This window comes from Mesoplodon mirus, assembly GCF_964341445.2.
Source record: "Mesoplodon mirus genome assembly, chromosome: 13".
NCBI classification, from domain to species: Eukaryota; Metazoa; Chordata; class Mammalia; order Artiodactyla; family Ziphiidae; genus Mesoplodon; species Mesoplodon mirus.
Genome location: NC_138989.1, coordinates 24,916,673 through 24,937,377, shown reverse-complemented (window position 1 = coordinate 24,937,377; position 20,705 = coordinate 24,916,673). Strand labels below are relative to the sequence as shown.

General features: G+C 45.1%; 1 protein-coding gene across 1 annotated transcript in view; it reads right to left on the bottom strand.

The window, feature by feature from the left end:
- Positions 1-20,705, bottom strand: part of SLC5A1 (solute carrier family 5 member 1) — a gene marked incomplete at its 5' end in the record, with an annotated part of 54,989 nt that overhangs the window by 13,200 nt on the left and 21,084 nt on the right. The window contains 8 exons of the mRNA XM_082640919.1: positions 3,160-3,267; positions 4,629-4,764; positions 5,010-5,230; positions 6,902-6,982; positions 7,910-8,015; positions 16,218-16,322; positions 17,493-17,552; positions 18,154-18,258. Of these exons, the coding sequence (XP_082497045.1) occupies positions 3,160-3,267; positions 4,629-4,764; positions 5,010-5,230; positions 6,902-6,982; positions 7,910-8,015; positions 16,218-16,322; positions 17,493-17,552; positions 18,154-18,258 (922 nt within the window). The remainder of the gene's footprint in view (positions 1-3,159; positions 3,268-4,628; positions 4,765-5,009; positions 5,231-6,901; positions 6,983-7,909; positions 8,016-16,217; positions 16,323-17,492; positions 17,553-18,153; positions 18,259-20,705) is intronic.

The following is a 20,705-nucleotide window of genomic DNA, read 5'->3' as shown; positions in this document are numbered from 1 at the left end:
TTGTTAAGCATCAGGGAAATTCAAATCAAAATCACAATAAAATACTTCTTTGCACCCCCTGGAGGGGCTATAATTTTTAAAAAGACAGATAATAACAAGCATGGGTAATGATGTGGAGGAATAGGAACCCTCATACATTGCTGGCAGTAATGTAAAATGGTACCACCACTGTGGTAAATATTTACTCAAATAGTTAAACATAGAGTTAACATATGACCCATCAATTCCACTCTTAGGCATCTACCCAAGAGAAATAAAAACATAGGTTTGTACAAAAACCTGTACATGGGTGTTCATAACAGTATTATTTATAATATCCAAAAAGTAGAAACAACACAGGGTCCATCAACTGATAAATGGATAAACAAAATGTGGTATATCCATCCAGTGGAATATCGTTTTTAAAAAAGGAATGAAATACTAGGACATGCCTACAACATGGATGAACCTTGAAAACATTATGCTAAGTGAAAGAAGCCAGACACCAAAGGACAAATATTGTATGATTCCATTTATATGAAATGTCCAGACTAAGCAAATCCATAGAGACAAAAAGTGGATTCATGGTTGCCTAGGGCTGGGGGGTGGCTAGGATGAAACATAGAGTGATTGCTAACGGGTACAGGATTTCTTTAGGGTGTGATGAAAATTGTCTAAAATTGACTGTGGTGATAGTTTCACATCTCTGTGAAATACTAACCAAGGAGAGCACGAGGTTGTCCCTACTGAGGCTAGGAGGCCAGGCCATGCTGAGGGCCCACTATTGAGAGTACAATCCCAGAAGTAAAGGTAACCTTAGGGGTCACCTAGGCCTACCACCCATCTGATACACAAATCCTTTCCACAACTTTTCTTCTGCCTAAACTCTCCAGCAACAGGAGTCTGCTCCCTCTTGGACAGTCCTAACTAGGCAGATATCTGCCTGTTGACAGCCTCAGACAGAGTCCTTACGCCACCCACCAGAAGCGGTATTACTCTTCATCCACTTTTCCATATTTCACATATTCAAAGACAACTCATATTCTCTTGAACTCTCTCTTCTCCAAGCTAAACATCTTCAGTTTCTTGTACTATCCCTGTATAATAGAACTTGACATATATCTCTACTAAACTTCAGCTTGTTAGCTTTGAGTCAATATTCCTGCTTCTTGAGATCTTTTTGGAACATGATTCTATCATCTTCTAGGTATTGTATCTGTAAATAATTTTATAGCTGTGTTTTCATCTACAGCCTCACAAGAAGAAAAATAAAGGTTGACTATTCTGATTATTTTGTCATTTGTTGGGACTTTTTTAATGGTCCCACTTGAGTGTCTATCATGTAGACTACAGACTATTGGAGCTATAGTAGGAGTTATAAAGACCATCTCATCCAACTGTCTCATTTTTCAGTTAATAAAATAAAGGTCCATTTCAAGGAGTTAGTAGGTAGGGCTTCAAGTCTTAGTTCTGCCATTCACTCGGAGTTACTTTACCAGTTAATTGCTCAGCTGGGATAGAGTTTTCTCCCCTCTGTATGATACTCTTCTCAGACTCACATTCATTTATTCACACAACAAATATTTGTTTAACATAATTTTAGAGCAGTCCAGGCAACAAATAATGGTATATCAGAGTAGAGTGATGGAGATAACAAGAGAAGGAGGTAGATGAATATAAGAGATACTTAGGAGGTAAAATGGACAGAATTTAGCGATGGATTGGTGGGGGAATATTTACTGGCTGAGTGAAGGAGGCTGAATCTGCAAATGAGACAAAAAGGAACAGCTGGAAAGGATGGGGGTGGGGGGCGGGGGGGGAAGACAAACAGAAGAGGATAGTGTTATGGAATCCAAGAGAAGGGAATAACTCAAGAAAGATGAGTGATCAATAATGCTGAATGCTACTGAGGGACCAATGGAAAATATCTATTTGATCTAGCATGGAGAGGTCATTGGGGAATCTGGTATTTACAGAAGCCAGATTCCAGCCAAAAGTGAGGAACGGGCAATGGTACATGCAAATGCAGCATTTTGGTGTCTTATGTGCCACACAGCTTTCTGTCATGCACAATCCACTCTAGCACAGTATTCAGAGCTACAGTCCTCACCCAGGATCTGCCAGGCTAAGGAAATAGCATAAACACGCCACAGAGGCCAGAATCCCAGCCAGAACTCTAAAAGAGCCATGATTCTTGTTAATTGCAACCTTAATTAATAAGCAACCCAGCTCAGTGGAATAGTTAACTATTACTTCCATTTTTATAGAAGTTGAATGCAAAGGGTTTGCCCAAGGTCATCTATCCAGTCTGTGGTTTAAAAAACAATCCAAATTCCTAAATTCTAGCCTTCAGCTGAGTTAGCCATGCCAGACGCTGAGTTACTGTGTGGCCTTGGAAAAGTCACTTTCTCTCTGTAAGCCTCAATTTCCCCAACTGTAAAATGAACAGGTCTGACCAGATGATCTCCATGTTTCCTTTCAGTAATAAAATTTTATGTTTATTCTAAATTTTCCTGATCAATACCTTTGAATTTTTTGTCTCCTGGAACCCCTAAACTAACGAGATTTCCATCCCTTAAGTCAGAATTAGATTTTTCTTCAACATGAAGATGAACAGTAACCATACAGGTCTACCCCAAAACTAACTATTCTGGACTCTTAAGTATTCACTTCCTTAGGACACCACATTCTCTATAATGAGAAACTCCCTTGTATCCAATCTACCTACTGCCTTGAACTTCCTCATTCTAGAGCTAAAATCGCTCTTTGCCTTTCTCTCCATGTTTTTCTTTGGAACAGCCTAGAAGTCAATTCATTCTCCAGGTAAAATTTCATTTAGTTCAAGCCTCATGTTAATGTCTGTTGGAGAGCATCGGAAGACTTTCTAGATGAGCATGAAAAAGTCGTGTTTTTCCCTAACGTGTTTTCAGGTCATCTCCTTTCCATGCCTGACTGATGGACAAGTGCCAGGACTCATGGAGCCCAACCAAGCCAGATGTCTCCTCCCTACTAAGGCAAGACCTGCTCAAAAACTGAGGACGCCCGGAATGAGGCTTTCCCTACTAGCACCCCAGGCTCAGAAACGGCTTTGCCCCAGAAGGCCCACAGACCACTATGTAGACAGATCCCAAGCCCAATCAGCCACCCAAGAAAGACCCTGCCAGCAGGGACAACTCTCACCATTGGGCATGAGCTCCACCACCAAGGTCGGGTAGGCGATGTTGGTACAGCCAACCTTGGTGCCGCAATATTTCTCACACTCCGAGGGGACAGTGCAGGCAACTTTTTCTGAGGAGAGATGAACAGTCATGTCAGCAAGCAGACATCCGGGAACTATTTCCGAGATTCACCTTCTTAAGACAGGGCTTCAAATAGGACGTTCCTGCCCATGGCCCTGAAATGGTTCCACAAAGAGCACAGCTCCCACTAAGCCCTTCCATGCCATCCTCCTGCCCTGGTGGTCCTGACCATTCCCAAGCTCTACCTGGGGAGGAAAGACAGTTCCTAAGCAGATGAGGGAGAAGCAAAGACATGCTTACGTAGGAAAGGAGAGGGCATGGTCCTCAGACTTTAGCTAGCTACCCTGCTCAGCAGTGACTGTGTTCTTGTTTCTCCTGAAGATCACAGTGACTTGCGGTTCCTAATTTTGAGGTTTGTTTTCAACAGCTCTTGCAAGTAGGGTTGAACATCTAGACAACTAAGGGAATTCCCCAGTGGAAAATCTGGGCTAGAAATAGAAAGGCAGTGACCTGGGAGGGGAAGGGGACATGATCTAGAAACTTGGAGGAAGTTCTAAAAACTATAAACTTCAGATCTACACGCATTTGTTAGGTACCTACTACAGGTAGGTCATTTAGTGCTGCCCATGTAGTACCGAATCATCACAGCACCATCTCAAATATTCGTCTGTGTGTTATATCCATTATACTTTAAAATCTTCAGTTAGGTATATTTTTCTCATGACAGGTGAGCCAGTATAGGAGGGCGAAAGCACTATTAGGAGCACGTAGCCAACAGCAACAAGTGCCCCCAGACTGTCTTGTCTTCATTTTGGAAGGTGCTCACCAAAACTCTGTGGTGCTCTCTTTTTGCCATTATTTTATATTCCAGGAAACAGTTTGGACCTATAATGGCTGACCAAAAAACACACGCAAACGGAAGTGTAGGAGAGGCCACAAACAGGCCAAGGAAGAATCTAACACCCTGGATAGCAAAGTGCAAGGCTTGGGGCCCCTTCACAGAAATGGTCCAGGAAACAGGGCAGCAGGAAGTTAGAGACTGGCTGTGGTCCTTTGACATTAAGGGCATCATATACACTACTATAGCCTGGGGGTTGGGGAGAAGACAGAGCAAAAAATAAGTAAATATTAGCTAGAAGAAGCTATAGTTGGAGGCATGTCATGACTTCAGAGAATTTGCAAAAGGGGAAAAATAATTGCCAATGTAAAGAACCAGGGAACACAACTCCACACATTCTATGGCCTCAAGTTGCTCACTGTCTGGGGCGGGGGTGTACAATAATGCTTGGTAATCATGGCAAGAAAAGAAGAGGGCAGAAAAAAAGAAACAGGGATCTACAGGGCTTTAGAAGTGACTTGGAGCCAAGAAAATGGAAGAGAGAGGCCAGCAAGTCCAGCAGAAGGCATCACCTGTGTATAGGATGCGGCTGATCATCCCTGGCATCACCATGAGGAACATGGGCAGCAGCTTCAGGTACCCACACATGATGCAGCCGGCCTTCACATGTGACATGTTTTTGGCCGAGAGGCACCGCTGCACAATGACCTGCCAGGGAAAGCCCAGTGAGGGAGGGGTGTAGGCAAGAGACCCCGCAACAGGCTCTAACCACCCCAGCTTCCCCCACCATCCCGGGTCTTTGGCCTGGCACTCCGATGTCATGAAGGCTCAGCAGCCCTCAGACCACGTGAGCCCTGCCCTACCTTTCCCAACCCCACAAGCCACAGGCAGACAGGAGTCTCTGTAGCACCCTGGGGAAGACCCTCTCCTCCCCACACATCCAGCATGGGTACCTGATCTGTGCACCAGTACCACAGGGCGAGGATGGACAACCCAAAGATGAGCCCAGGCCATGGTAGGTCTCCCTTGAGGGGATCTCGGAAGAGGTGGAAGGAGTCAGGCCTTGGGGTGTAGCATTCTTTCCTGATGGTGGTGTTTCCATCAGAAATCACAGTTGGAATGGCATTCATGTATTTCGTCATGAAGGCATCATACCCTCCCACTTCATGAAAAGCTGGAAAACAGTGGTAACATAAGTCAACATCCTGAAACTCTCAACTCTTCATAGCAGTTTCTTCCTGTGGATGCCTGAGAAACCCACAGCCAGAGCCCTCACTGTGGGGTCTTGGGCAAGTCATTGTCCCATTCTGGGCTTCAGCTTTCTCATCCATAGAATGGGATTATTAACCCTGCCCAGCCCCCTCAGGGGGCTACTGTGAGGGTCCAAAGCAACAACCTGTGAAAGTACTCCAACCATAAACTTCTTTACAAAGGGAAAGTATTTGAACTATTAAAAGAAAGACCTTGCTTTTGAACCAGATTCAAAGACTCTGTTTTTCCCCTCACCTTCTGCTATCAGCAGTGGCCTTTGGGATTCTGGACACAGACACAGACTAGGCCCCCAGTCCCAGCACTGTGGTGGGATGGGAGAGAATGGGTGAGGAGTCTGGAGCCCTGCCACCTCTTGGCTTGGGAATAACGCATTCCAGCCCCTGCCCTGCAGAAAAAGGCATTCCTTTCCCCTGCTCCAGACCCCTGAGGACCACCAGCGAAAATTAAATGGAAGCTCTTGGAAAACATAGCATAGAGAGAGGATAAGAGGCTTCACAGGACACACAGAGAGCATGGGCCCCCTTAAAAATAAAATGGCATTTTATGTCCTCCCATAACAAGTACCTCTATTTGTAGGGTTTCCAGTCTTGTCCTTAGGATTTCATAGACAAATAAAATTTCAAAACTGGGAGGACAGGGACTACAGAGTGGCTGATTTTTTTTTTTTACATCTTTATTGGAGTATAGTTGCTTTACAATGTTGTGTTAGCTTCTGCATATAACAAAGTGAAACAGCTATATGTATACATATATCCCCATATCCCCTCCCTCTTGAGCCTCCCTCCCACCCTCCCCATCCCACCCCTCTAGGTGGTCACAAAGCACCCAGCTGATCTCCCTGTGCTATGTGGCTGCTTCCCACTAGCTATCTATTTTACATTTGGTAGTGTATATATGTCCATGCCACTCTCTCACTTCGTACCAGCTTCCCCTACCCCCACCCCCACAGTCTTCTCAAGTTCATTCTCTACATCTGCGTCTTTATTCCTGACCTGCCGCTAGGTTCATCAGAGCCATTTTTTTTTATTCCATATATATGTGTTAGCATACAGTATTTGTTTTTCTCTTTCTGACTTACTTCGTGGCTGATTTTTTAAATTTTACCAAATCAGGAAATAAATAAGAAAATGGTCAATTCATAAAAGAAAGGACATTTAACATCAAAATGTAGATGACATAATCTGAGATTTAAGATGCAACATTTAAATATATTTAGCCTAATAGATATTTAGCCTTAACCTTTTTTTGTCCAGTTTCTCTGTGGAGAGAAGACCTCTCTGTGACATCAGAGGCCCACACTGGGGCCCACTGGCCCAGACTATCTAGAGAGGGCAGCAAGGAATCCAGGTATTGTCTGGGCTGGGCCCAGCCTGAAACCTCCAGGGCTACGGAAGGTGCCCCTTGCATATCCACAGTGACTGCCAATCTAGGCCAGTCTACTCCCCTGGGGAGAGCAGAGCATTCGCAGCTCACTATCTAGGACAGCAGCAGGCAGGGAGGCTGGACTCGTTTTTTCTCCCTGGGCCTCTACCTCTGCCTCCCCACCTCCTCAGCCTGCCCCAGCCCCACTTACCAAACCCAGTCAGGATACAAGACCCCACCAGCATGATCACCGTCTGCAAGGTGTCCGTGTAAATCACAGCCGCCAGGCCCCCTGAGCAAGCAAAGGAGACAAGGCATCTAACCTCAGGTAGGAGGGCAACCTGTCAGCCCACCTCTTTTCCCCACCCTCACCCCCACCCCCACTCCTCTCCCTCTGCACACCTTCTGCACCCCTCAGTCTGCCTTTCTTTCCTTCCCTCCCTTGTCCTGTTACAGAGGTCTGCCACCCAGCATGTTCCAGTATCTCCACTTCTCACAGAAATGCTGGGAAGGCCTTGGGGAAAGAATGTTTCTCCCTATTTGAGGACAGAGAGCTTGATGTGACCGCTTTAAGCCAGGAAATGGCTATGGTGAGAAGCATCTGTGCAAACAAAGGCAGGGAAGAGCAAAGAGCTGACATCTCTACAAGATGTCTGGGGACATAACCAAATCAGTCCACTCTCTCTTCTCTCAGGCCATCTGAGTAACTTCTTATCCCTAGCGCCATGGGGCTCCAGCTGGGCAGCAAGCTCCATCGCTGGCCCTGGCCCCCCTAACTGGGCAGAGCAACCTCTGCAAAGGTGCCCCATGGTCACTAGTGCCGCCAGCTTCTCCGGTCACCTCTGGAGCCTTCCTCTAAGGTCTCTGTGTGTCACTCCCTCCCTTCCTCCCTACAGTGCCCTCCAGTCCCTGTCACATCAAATCCAAGGCCCCCACACTGTGACCCCACTTGAACTATCAGGTCTTAGCATCGTCTACACCCCCCACCCTCAGCTACCTCCCATTGATGCCCCTCCTCCAGCCGAACTCAAAGCCTGTCCCACCTCCTGTAAGAAGCTGTCCTGATTGTTCCCACCAACACTGGATTTTTCTGGGGCCACCTACAACTATTTCCTCAAACTGTTTCCTGGGTGGATCTCTTCCTTGAGAGGAGAAGCCACGTCTTCACAAGTGCCTAACTCCAAGCTGGGCTTGGGCTGAGTCATTCGAGGGGACTCACCTGTGATTGTGTAAAGGGCAGTGATTACCAGTAAGATAAAGATGGCCAGGTACAGATTCAGGCCCAAGGCCAGGTTGATGAATATGGCCCCGGAGAAGATGTCTGCCTGGAAGGAGAGAAGAGGTGGGGTTGCGGGGAGAGAGGCCACTGGCTACAGGGTGCACGGGGCCTGGCTGGGGCACGTCAGCAGCAGGGACAGGGAGGAGAACTTGGAGGAGTTAGCAGAAGCCGACTCCCAAGTAGTGCCGATGCCTGTGATTTCTGAGGCCCCACGTTGGCCCACACCCCTTTGCCCTTTGGCTGAACTCCCACAATTAGAGGTTCATATTTTTATCCCCAGTTGAGAATATGAAAGACAAGTAGTGTACAATTCCATGTATACGAGATTTCTAAAGTAGTCAAACTCATAAAATCTGAGACTGGAATGGCTGTTACCAGGGGCTGGAGGAAGGGGGAGTTATTAATCAACAGGTATAATGTTTCAGTTTAAGTAAGATGAATAAGCTCTAAAGATCTGCCATAAAACATCGTACCTAGTCAACAATATGTATTATACACTCAAAACCTGGCAAGAGGCTAGAGGGCAAGTTAAGAGTTCTTACCTCAATAAAATAAAAATAAAAAACAAAAGGAGGACTTTCCTGGTGGCACAGTGGTTAAGAATCTGCCTGCCAATGCATGGGACATGAGTTCGAGCCCTGGTCCAGGAAGATCCCACATGCTGCAGAGCAACTAAACCCGTGCGCCACAACTACTGAGCCTGCGCTCTAGAGCCCGTGTGCCACAAATACCGAAGCCCGCGCACCTAGAGCCGGCGCTCCGCAACAAGAGAAGCCACTGCTATGAGAAGACTGTGCACCACAACGAAGAGTGGCCCCCGCAAACCGCAACTAGAGAAAGCCCGTGCGCAGCAACAAAGACCCAACACAGCCAAGAATAAATAAATAAATAAATAAATAAATTTATTTATTTTTTAAAAAATGATATGAACACCTGAGAGTCATGCTCTATTCCTAAATTTCCCAACAAGATTTATTCAAGATGATAATAGATATTACATGATAAAAAAAAAAAGAATTCCATAGTCAAAGAGGTCTGTGAAATACTGGATTAAATAAAGTTAAGGCAGTTTCTTTACCACACAGCTTCTCTGAGCCTCTAATATACTGTGAATTCCCAGGAGGAAAACATAGTAAATGACCCATCGCAAACTTATTTAACTATGGAACTCTGTTTGCCAAGGAACAACTATTAACACCTTGAGGTTTCTCCCAACCCACTTTGTAGACTGCTGCTCTAAGCTATTATCCTTCATTTACACCTCAGTGTAAAAGGTTTATCTGATCTATTCCCAAAAGCAAGTTTGAGTGCTGGAGTCCATGAGAGGGAAACCCTGCCACACCCTGGAGTGGAGAGAGATGTTAGCAACATCATAATTTTATCTCCTCTGCCCAGATGGGATCCATCTTGACTCAGACACAACCAGAGCATCACCACGAAGCTCTTGTGAGGCAGGCTTGTTGATAGGTGGTTTTATCTAGATTATCTCATGTAAATTTAGGGAGAATTGCTCCCTCTTCACCCCCGAATTCACCAGTTCTTGATGCAGTTCTTTTTCTCCCTGCCTCATTTAGCTCCATAAAGAACTTTCTACTTGGCTGGATGGATATATGGCTATACACACATTATGTAGTAAAAATATTAAAAAATAGACTAGAAGAATACATACCAAGTTCAAGATAGTGTTTACCTTTTAAGAAGGAAGGAAATAGGGTCAAAAGGGTATAGATAAGCCTTATCTGTTATGTTTTATTTCTTTTTTAAAAAAATGATAAGCTGTTTAGATCTACAGAATCCTGGTGGTGGTATTAGTATAGGACTTTACTGTATGTTTAAATCATTTCATTACTTTTTCATTTATAAAAATCAGGGACTGGATAGGGACTATACCACCAGCTTTGATATGAAAGAACTCTCCTCTACTCCTATGAGATTATTTATTTCACAGCTCATCTCAGATTGCTCCTTCTCTAAACTACTCTTAGCTCTTAATAAAGAAGAAAAAAAGGAAAGAAGGAAGGAAATAAGGGAGGTAGGGGAAAAGGGAGGGAGGGAGGGAAGAAGGGAACAAGCAAATTTCCCCAGTGCTGCTAAGCAAAACTAACTTGAAGTGAACTAAACAATTATGGTCCTCTAGACCAGGGGTCAGCAAACTTTTTCTGTAAAGGCTCACTTCATACATGTTTTAGGCTTTGCAGGCCATACAGTTTCTTTCCAACCTGCTCAAGACTGCCTGCCGTTGAAGCATGAAAGCAGCCGTAGATGATACATCAATTAATGGGCATGGCTGTGTTCCAATAAAACTTTATTTACAGAAACAGGAAGTTGGATTTAGCCCACCACTTTGAAAGTTTGGCTGAACAAGCTCCATGGAACTCACAGGGGACAATAAATACAGATCCATTTGGAAAACCTCTTAGAGTAACAGTCTCTGACCATGAGCCTTGGGTAGTTTGTTTAGTCTCAGCTCTGATGTTTGAAATCCTGGGATTTTACATGTGTGCATTTGCTGCCCATTCTAGTCCTAGTTGCATCTGAGCACCCAGTAGATCTTGCCTGGCAATGAGGTTTGAGATGGAGAGCCCCATTACTCAAATTTCTCTTTCCATTTGTGAGTGAATGAACAAGGTGATAAGCATTCAAAACTTAAGCAAACTCCGAAGCTCTTACTTTCACCCAAGGATCCAAAACAACATAGTTGCTATAAAAGTTTATTACGGTTGTGATCTGTGATAATAGCCCCAGGAAATATAAATAGGGATATTTGGTCATCACATGTAATTCATAAAATCTGAGGCTTTATCTCAAGTGATTGTGCACATTTGAATAAGATAAATAATGCAAGGAAATTTTACAGAACAGAATGCTTCTCCGAACTTGGTAAGGCAGGGTGCTGGGGTGGAGTGGGTGGAAGGAGCCTATAAAATTCAGGATTACGTGGAGGAATAATTAAGTCTGGGTGGAATAATCAAGTCTGGGTCTCAGAAACCAAAAAGACATAGCCACAAGATGGCAGCCATAGTCAAGACTCCACACCACCCCTGTTCAATGGCCTGGGCCACATCTGGGACTCTCCACCTGAAATGCATTTCACTTTTTCTCTCCTATCAAGTACATGCCCACTGGATCCCTGCATCCTCCCAAAGCCTTCCTGGTAGGTCCCTGATTGTTCCCTGTCTGGACATGGATATCATAAGGCCACTCCTCTCTTCTTACCCATGCCTCCCCACACACACAACAATAGTGATTAATCTCTGTTTGTGTGCAATGTAAATACATGATTACCTTACTTTGTTAACTAACAATTCTTTCCTTTTGTTCATAAGCGCTGAACTCTTATCTTAATGTGAGCTCCTTAATGTGAGCTCCTAGCAAGTACAGTCAATATCAGTGTAATTCTTTTAAAGATTTCGTGCTCTGTGATCCATGGTGAACCTGAAGTCAGCCAAATTTCCAAAGTCTTGCCTGTCTGACCCTTCCCTGCCCTTCCCCACTGCCTAGATGTCCCACCTTCAGATCCCTTATACACCCAGTGTGCAGCTGATGTTCTCCCTTCACAGTCCTCTCAAATCCTACTCTCAGAAACTCATTTAAATTGGAAGGTCACTTAACTGGCTATTTAAATTTTCCCCAAGGTCTTGAATTTTGACTTGTTTGTACTGGACTTAGAAGGCAGGGGGACATAATGTCAAAAGGTTTCGATTCAGTATCAGGGACTCTGCTTCTCAATCTAGTTCTGCTACTGTTTAACCCCACAAAGCCCCTTCTCTTCTCTGTAAAATGGGAGCATAGATCATAGAACTAGATGATCTATCCTGTTATCCTATGCCTTCATCCCATCCAAGCACAGAGCAGAATTGTGAGAACACAGACACTGGGACTAGAGAGATCCAGACTCCAGTCCTGGCTTTGCAATACACTAGCTATGTGATTTGGGATAAATTACTTAACTTCTCTGAGACTCAGTTTTCTCCTCCATCAAGTGGAAAATTAAATAAAAATCCCCACCTGCACAGAACTCTTATGAGGACTGGAGATGGAATAAGTTAAGCCCCTACTGGAGACTAAGTAAAGCTATTGGCACCAAATAAAAGGCAGCTATCATCCTTCGTGTGCACTATTCAAGGGATTGCTGGCTCTGGGCAGCAGGTGGAGCTGGAAGGACATTGGGCAAGGCCTCCAGTAAGGAACCGCAGAAATCACACAGAAAGGGGGCAGACCATACTAAGTACTGTTTAAAAGTAAAATTCAGAAAAAGCCAACTGCTGGGGGATGGACTCCATCAGGGTCTGAGCTGAGGGAAGCTGCCCCTCAGGTACCTGGGGGCTCCCAAGTCCAGGGAGGTTTAATCAGTAACCTGAACAACAGGTGAGGTGATTGGGAAGGCAGGCAAAGAGGTTGAGCAGTAAGCTTATTTTTATGACTACTGCTACATCAGCTCCAAGGGCAAAGCTCAGCCAACAGACTTTCACCCACCTGAACTGTGGACTTGGAGACGGCTTGCTTCCAAGAAAGGGAATCCCAGTGCCCTCCTCTACATTCTTAGTAGACAGGTGCTACCTCACAAGCTGAACCAAGGAGCAAGGAGCAGTTCCCTCACTAACCTCCACTAGTGCCAGAGTCACCTCCCCACCCTCCCACTTACATTTCTTTTCTCCTCTTGCACCTGACCTTCCCTCCCTCAGGAAGCCTGATTTCTCTACCCCTCCCAGCAACTCCCAGTCTTATTTCCTTAGACTGAAATGCCCAGGGTTTTCATCTTGTAATTAAAAACTACCCTGAAGGAAAGGAGGAGAAAGTGAAGGAGGTGGAATCATCACATAGGCAGGGAAAGCACACAGGCACCAGTCAAGGGCAGTAGCACTTTAGGTCAGGAAGCTGGGCAGGGAGGGAGCAGTAAGGCTGGGTATCAGTCCCAACTCCAAGACAAAGCCCAATCCCGGAGCACATGTTCCCACTGAGACCATTCAGTGGGGACATGAAAGTCTCTTCAACAAATGGTTCTGGGAGAACTGGACTTTACTTCACATCATATACAAAAATCATTCAAAATGGATCAAATATCTGAATGTAAGAGCTATAAAACTCTTAGGAACAAACCTAGCATTCAATCTTCATGATCTTGCATTTGGCAATGGATTCTTAGGAATGACACCACAAGCATGAGCAACAAAAGAAAAAACAGATAAATCAGACTTCATCAAGATTTAAAACTTCTGTGCATCAAAGGACACGAAAGAAAGTGAAAAGACAACCTACAGAATGGGAGAGTATTTGCAAATCATGTATCAGATAAGGGTCTAGTATTCAGAACACATAAAGAACACTTTCAACTCAACATCAAAAAAGACAACCCAGTCAAAAAAAAAAAGTGTATGCATGTAGAAAGTAATAACATAAAAGGGAAAAATTATTGTGGTAGGCTGAAGATATATATACATTTCCTCTAAAGAAGCAATAGTCAAATGCAATGTGTAGATTTCATTTGAATCCTGATTTAAACAAATCAACTGTAAGAAGACATTTTTCAGATAATCAGGAAAATCTGGATATGGACCAGGTATTAAACTACAAAAATTAAGAAATTACTATAAATTTTGTTAAGCATGATAATAGCACAATGGTTAAGTTCTTTAAAAGTTAAAGGTGCATTCTGAAGAATTTACAGTGAAATGACATGATGTCTGGGATTTGACTTAAAATACTGTTGGAGAAAAAAGGTGGAAGGGGAGAGATGAACCAAGGATGGCAAAATATTGTTCATTGAGAAAGCCAAGTGATGAGAATTAGGTCCATTAGTACTCATTATACTATTCTATCTCTGCTTGTGTATGTTTGAAATTTTCCAAAATTAAAAAAATTGAAAATGTTATCTAATATTGTTGTTTTCTCACTTTTAAGTAATCAGGGCAATAAAAGCACGAGCTGCTATTTTTTCATTACCCTACCTAACTAGAGGAGAAGGCTCAGTTCAGATCCAACTGACTCAGATTTCAGCCAGGGCAGATATTTTACAAGTGCTGAGATTGGTCCAATCTCACCTTTGGTGCTAGATGAGGAAGGACAAGAAAAAAGAGGAAAATTGACAATAGTCAATGAGATAACCCCTCTGATAGAGCAGTGAGTACTTTGTAACTGCTGGCTAAGGGGGAAAGCTGGAACCACTTCCTATGTGAGCACAGAAAATGCCATTTCTCTCTCTGCCCTTGGATTTGGCAATGGATTCTTAGAAATGGCACCAAAAGCATGAACAACAAAAGGAAAAAACAGATAAACTAGACTCTATCAAGATTTAAAACTTTTGGGCTTCCCTGGTGGCGCAGTGGTTGAGAGTCCGCCTGCCGATGCAGGGGACACGGGTTCGTTCCCCGGTCTGGGAGGATCCCACATGCCACGGAGCGGCTGAGTCCGTGCGCCATGGCCGCTGAGCCTGTGCATCCGGAGCCTGTGCTCCGCGACGAGAGAGGCCACAGCAGTGAGAAGCCCGCGTACCGCAAAAAAAAAAAAAAAAAAAAAAAAAAAGATTTAAAACTTTTATTCATCAAAGGACACTACCAAGAAAGTGAAAAGACAACCTAAAGAATGAGAGAAAATATTTGCAAATCATATATCTGATAAGGGCCTAGTATCCAGAATATATAGCCTTCTTCTCTAGCTAGGTTAGGGTGCTGAAGCAATCCAAGGAGCTTCTTACGGGGAGCGTCGATGGTTTTCATGTTCATCATCATCATATCTTACATCCCAAAAACACTACATGTTTTCAAGAAAATCCATTTGATCCTCACTACCACCCAGGGAGGTAAGCAAGGCAGAATTTTTATCCCCATCCTACTCACAAAGAAGCTAAGCTCCAGAGAAGTAAAGCAACATGCTACTGGCCCCAGGTCACTGCTGGTGAGCAGTAGAGCAGAAGCCCAGCTCCTCCACAACCCCATGCTTCCTCCAATTATTCTCCTAGATGGTTTTCTTACCAAGGTCCTATTTTCTTTCTGTTATTCTTTATTCACATTTTCCTTCTTTAAATTTTTTTTTCCACTGTCGCTTTAACCTTTATCAGGCTGACAATCTCCTTAGGGATTAAAAAAAAAAAATTCCAGGGCTTCCCTGGTGGTGCAGTGGTTGAGAGTCCGCCTGCCGATACAGAGGACACGGGTTCGTGCCCCGGTCCAGGAAGATCCCACATGCCGCGGAGCAGCTAGGCCCGTGAGCCATGGCCGCTGAGCCTGCGTGTCCGGAGCCTGTGCTCCGCAAAGGGAGAGGCCACAACAGTGAGAGGCCCGCGTACCAAAAAAAAAAAAAAATTCCAGGCAAGACCTATAAGCAGACTTTTTTCTTCCTGCCATCTTTTCGACTGTCAGGGGAAATATATCTCAGAACTTCAGTGATTTCCTGGGTCTTTCGCTTTGTTTTGTTTTACCATCAAAAGGAGTTGACTTGAACATTTTCAAGAAAGAAAAAGAGAAGTAAACAAGGAATTCAAGTCTTGCTCCAGTGGGTCAGCCAAGAGCTCTGCACAGCTTTCAAACACACCCCAATGGCCAGCCAATCCCTGAGAAATCTCAGCTCTGCATATTGGGGCCTGCAGCTACAGGTTGGCAGGGAGGCAGGCTAAATGGAAGGGAGTCCACCCCAGTGGTTGGGTTCAGAGAGAGCAAAAATCCCCTGGAGGGTTAGCAACTAAAGGCCCAGGGAGCTGATTCTGAATGAATATAAGAAGGCTTGTGCAGTGAAGAGGACAGTGAGCTGGAGCCAGCAGTCTGGGTTCTACTCCTGAGCAAGAATCTCCATCCCCAGAGTTTCTGTTTCCCTGTTCACGAAGAAAGAGGGGGAATCTCTGAGGTCCCTTCCGGAGTTGCCACTGACTGCCCATGTTTAAGCGCATCAGAAATGTCATTTGGAGCCAGATTCTGACCCTGGCAGGGAATAAAGGCTTACAGCTACCTCTAAGGTCGGGGCCAGCCCTCAGGCATCCCTAACTCCCTTTTAATCTTCTGTTAAGAACAGCTTTCACTGAAACTTCTTGAACCGTTTATGTCTTCAACCTTCCCCACAGTAGAGGATAAGGAGTTCCATGTGTTCACTCCTTGATGTGTGAAATAGGACTTTACCCTCAGAAGCAAAAAAGGCTAAGGGACCGAGTTAATAGAAACATATAGCACTGCCCTTTGGTGGGCCAGCATGGGCTGAGGAGCGAGGGTAGGCAGGTTCTGAGACAGCCAGTGCTCAGCTCCTAGGGCAGAGGACTCACCGAGATCTTGGTGAAAATGTACAGCAACAGGGACAGAACAGAGAGGTAGACCTGGATCCGATTGCCTCCAAATCGCTTCCGCAGGTACTCTGGCATCGTCACCACCTGCATGGGATGGAAGGGCGGTCACTGCCAGTCTGAGCGATCAGAAGGCCCAGAGCAAGCAGAGCAGAAGCATCCACCCCGGTGTCAGAGGTATGATCAAGGGTTAACCTTCGTTGGTCAGAGAAGTCTGCGAGGTGGCCAGATGTCCCCATCCTCCATCCATTTGCTCATCTCAATCCCACATGCCCTACCACTGCAGAGGCAGCTGGGTATCATCCCAGGACATAGAAGGACCCAATAAACAATTTTTTTAATGAACACATGCCTGCACATAACCAAGAAGGCAGATCCTTGCCCTGAAGGAGGAGGGGATAGATAAATAGATAGTCCTATACAAAGCACCTTCTGTGAACAAGACATCATAACCACGGTGGTACCTTTTCAGTGCACCAAAAAAGGTGTCCAGGCTGGGTGTGTGCTTCACCCTGCTCTGCACATAAGCCTTGCCAAGGACTGTGGCTGCAGGCCAGCTCAACTGCTCTCCCAGTTCCTTTCTGCAAATTCCAACCACACTCTGTCTCGTGTTCTCAACCCTGAGCCTGCTGTCTCCTGGAATCAGACATGTATCACCAGCAGTCCATGAGCCTCCAGAAGATGCAGAGTCTGCCTGTGCCTCTTTCTTATTGATTTCAGCTCCTAATGTATAGACGTACACATGGTAGGTGCTCATTATATCTCAATGGACAGATGTTGCTAAAGCTCTCTTATGTAAAATGTCAGAGGTTTAGTCAAGAGACCAAGCATGCATTTGGTAGTTGAGTACCAGATGCATGCTCAGCAAACAAAGGCTGCTGATGTTTTTAAATAAAGGGAAAATATGGTTCTTTTTCTCATGTTGCTTCTGTTCCAGGAGCCGAGGCAGACAGTTATGTATCATGTGCAAATGCACGACAGTGCCTTGCAAGTATTCACCCAGATGGAGGGGATGTGATGCTTTCAATGCTGAATAGAGTGAGGTTGCTTAGGAGGGCTTCCTAGAGGGACAAGTCGTGGCCAAGTAGATCTGTTGAATGCCCCTGAGAGCAGTCAGGAACTTTATAACCCAGGAAAGAGAGCCAAGTCATAGGCTCTTATCCCAGAAAGTCTCCTCTGCCCTCCAGGAGGACCAAGTTCACACAGATATTTGCCACTAGGAAATATATATTACATAATAACAGAGCAAATACTTACCCCTGCCTTAATGTAAATGGGGACAAACACCCAGCCCAGCACAACCACCAAAAAAAGGGCCTGAAACCAAAAAAGAGGTGGAGTCAAACCAGGAGGAACCCTAGCCCATCCTGCTGCCTGCAGGTCTTGCAGCTGCTACAGACCATCCACCCAGCATTTTCTCTTTGGGCTCTGGGCACAACTCCCTAAGTGGCCATCAGTGCTTGGAGAAGGCCTTTGATGCCTGATTGGTCCACAGGAACAACAGTTGGGCAACAGTGGAGAGGAGCCCGGGGGGCTGCCCACTGACATCACAGCTCCTTTTGCCTCTTCCCTGGTTTACAGGAGTAAAATACCATTTAGAGAGCTTTTAAAAACAATAATAATAATAATAATGGAAATCTGGTGATATTTCCAAACCTCTGATATGGCTGAAAGGGTACAGGAGGGGTTGGCTTTTTAAAAGAAGAAAGAAACACTATCACCATCAAATCAGTGATTTCTCATGGTGGAAGGGGAGCAGGATCCTGGGGTTCCTGAAACTGTGCCCCTCATCCATCTGTACTCCAAGGTGGCCCTGGGAGGTTCTCTAACATCTAGAACATCTCTGAGTGTAGACTGAGCTGGCTGACAGCTAAAGATCCTTCCAGCTCCAGGACACAGTGTCTCTGATGTTACTCACGTTCCATTCAAATCCCCCAATAGCGATGCCTGCAGCTGCTCCCGTTCCCGCCAGTCCCACAAAGTGGCCGCTTCCGATGTTACTGGCGAACAGAGAGGCTCCAATCTGGAAACACAAAGAGAAGGTCGGGTGAGAACTCCATGCTTCACCAGGACACTCAGGGGTGGACCAAAGATAGAAGAGATATGTCATCCAAGAGAAGGACAAGAAAGAGCAGAGGCCAGCCAGAAACTTGACTATGCTGGAGTCTGCCAGGACCACTGGTTCAGAAGGCAGATGTGAGGACTTGGGTAATAGCAAAGATAAAAAGGAGAGGACTGCGGAAGGAGTCGTGGGATGTATCCCCAAATCAGATCTCTGTGAGTCCTTTGTGAGCCCAATGCGCCACAGTCAAGAAGGCATGGGAAGCTCCACAGCCCGACCGGCCTCTGGAAGTCTCCCCAGTGGCGGAGGGCTCAGGAGCAGGACCTGTGCCATTCATCTCTGTGTCCCCCAGCACTCCTGACTTGGGACCTTGACCAATACAGGATCTCAGGAAATGTGGACAGTTTTGTTGAAAGAAATCATTTAAAAGGAAGCTTCTGGACGTCAGTTACTTGTCACTTGTCAAAGAAGGCAGGGGGTAGAGCTAATAATTTCCAAGTGACTCTTAGCTGTTAAATTCTGTAAACCCATGAGCTCCCAAGTAACAAGAGATGCTAATAATAATAACTCTCTAAGTCGATATAGTAGTTTTTTTGGCCGCACCACGTGGCTTGTGGGATCTTAGTTCCCCAACCAGGGATCGAACGCAGGCACCGGGCAGTGGAAGCATGGAGTCCTAACCACTGGAACGCCATGGAATTCCCTCGATATAGTATTTTTATTTTTTTACAAAGGTCCTATGGATACATGCACAAAACACTACATTTTTCCAAGATATACATATGTCTAAAAACATAGGTTAGAAGACAAATTGGAAGGACATATACTAAATACCCAAGAGTTGATGCCTGGGAGAGGAAAGGAGAATGGGATTTTTGAATAGGAGATGAAGGAGAAAGTATCAGGTGAAACAAGAGAGGGATTTTGAACTGACCAATCATGGTACTGTACCATCAACTCAACCGCCTCTGAGGTCCAAGAGAACTCCAAAAAGTTCTAGAGCTTTTCTGTACCCAGGAGGAAAAGGCATAACAACATTTGGTGATCACCAAACTAGTATAATTATCTCCAGTCTTGCTGAGCAATTGGGGGAGGCTGGTAGTTATTTGTCTAATATCCCCAATATGGTTCAAATTTGGAACAAAACACATATTTCCCAAAAGGCAGATTACTCCAAGAAACTGTCCTAACTGTTCCTCGATATAAAACAGTGGGTGCTTAGTGCCATATGTTAAGTCAGAGGAGAGGGAGATCTCTGAAGGCCGGGCCAAGAGGTCTCCAGAATGATGACCGTGGTGTAAGTGCCTTCATTCATTCACTCAACAAATGTTAACTTAGCACCTACTCAATGTGTTAAGTGCCATTCTAGACACTGGGGATTCCTGTATGAAAAGCACCGCCACCACCAACAAAAAAGATCAGAGAGTGGTTAAGTGCTGTGAAGAGAATAGAGAAGGTGTGATAGATAGAGTGACTGCTTTAGTCTGGGAAAGGTCCCTCTGTGGGGTGACCTCTAAGCTGGGATCAAGATGATAAAAGAAGTCAACCATGCTGAGACCAGAGGGAAAGCGTTCCAGCAAAGCAAAGACCACCCCCCACCACCACCCTCCCAAGTGAGAAGGTCATCACAGTTGGGAAGCAGAAAGAAGGCCAGAGTGGCTGGAGTGTGGTGGGTGGTGTGAGATGAGGCTGGAAAGTTGGGAGGGGATACATCACATAGGTCCTACCAAGCCAGGATAGGAGAGTGGATTTTACTCTGTCTGATGGGAAGCCACTGGAGGGTTTCAAGCAGGGGAGGGAAAGGATCTAACTTGTTTTTAAGTATTGCTCTCAAGCATGTGGAGAGTGTATTGTTGGGGGCAAGAGAGAAAACAAAAAACCATGTGGGAGGCAGTTGCTGCCTGTAGGTAACAGGGGATAGCGGCTCGGTCTCAGGTGGTGGCAGTTGAGACAAAGACAAGCACAGAGATTGGGGTACATTTTAGAAACAAAGTTGATGCGCCCTGTTGATGTATCAGACATGGGAAATGTGGGAAAGGGTAATCAAGGGTAACCCCTAGATTCGGGACTTTAGTAACTGGGTGGACGTCATTCATTAAGAAGGGAAACTGTGTACTTTGATTATTGCTGCTTAAGAGTTTAATCTTTTGTTATCTGTACTTTAAAGTGCATTGTACAACATATGCATGCTTGCCTTTGTTAAAAGAATAGGACCCAGTAAGCTTTGCATAAAGAAGTAAATAACCATTGGCTCTGACCATAAATGGAATCCTCGTTGTGTAAAAATTCTATTGCCCTAGACTGCATTTCGTCCTCATTATAGCACAAACAGTAAAATGCTTTGTGATGCAGAAGAAGAAGGAGGAGGAGGATGAGGAGAAGGAGAAACTGAGAGGAAAGCAGGCTGT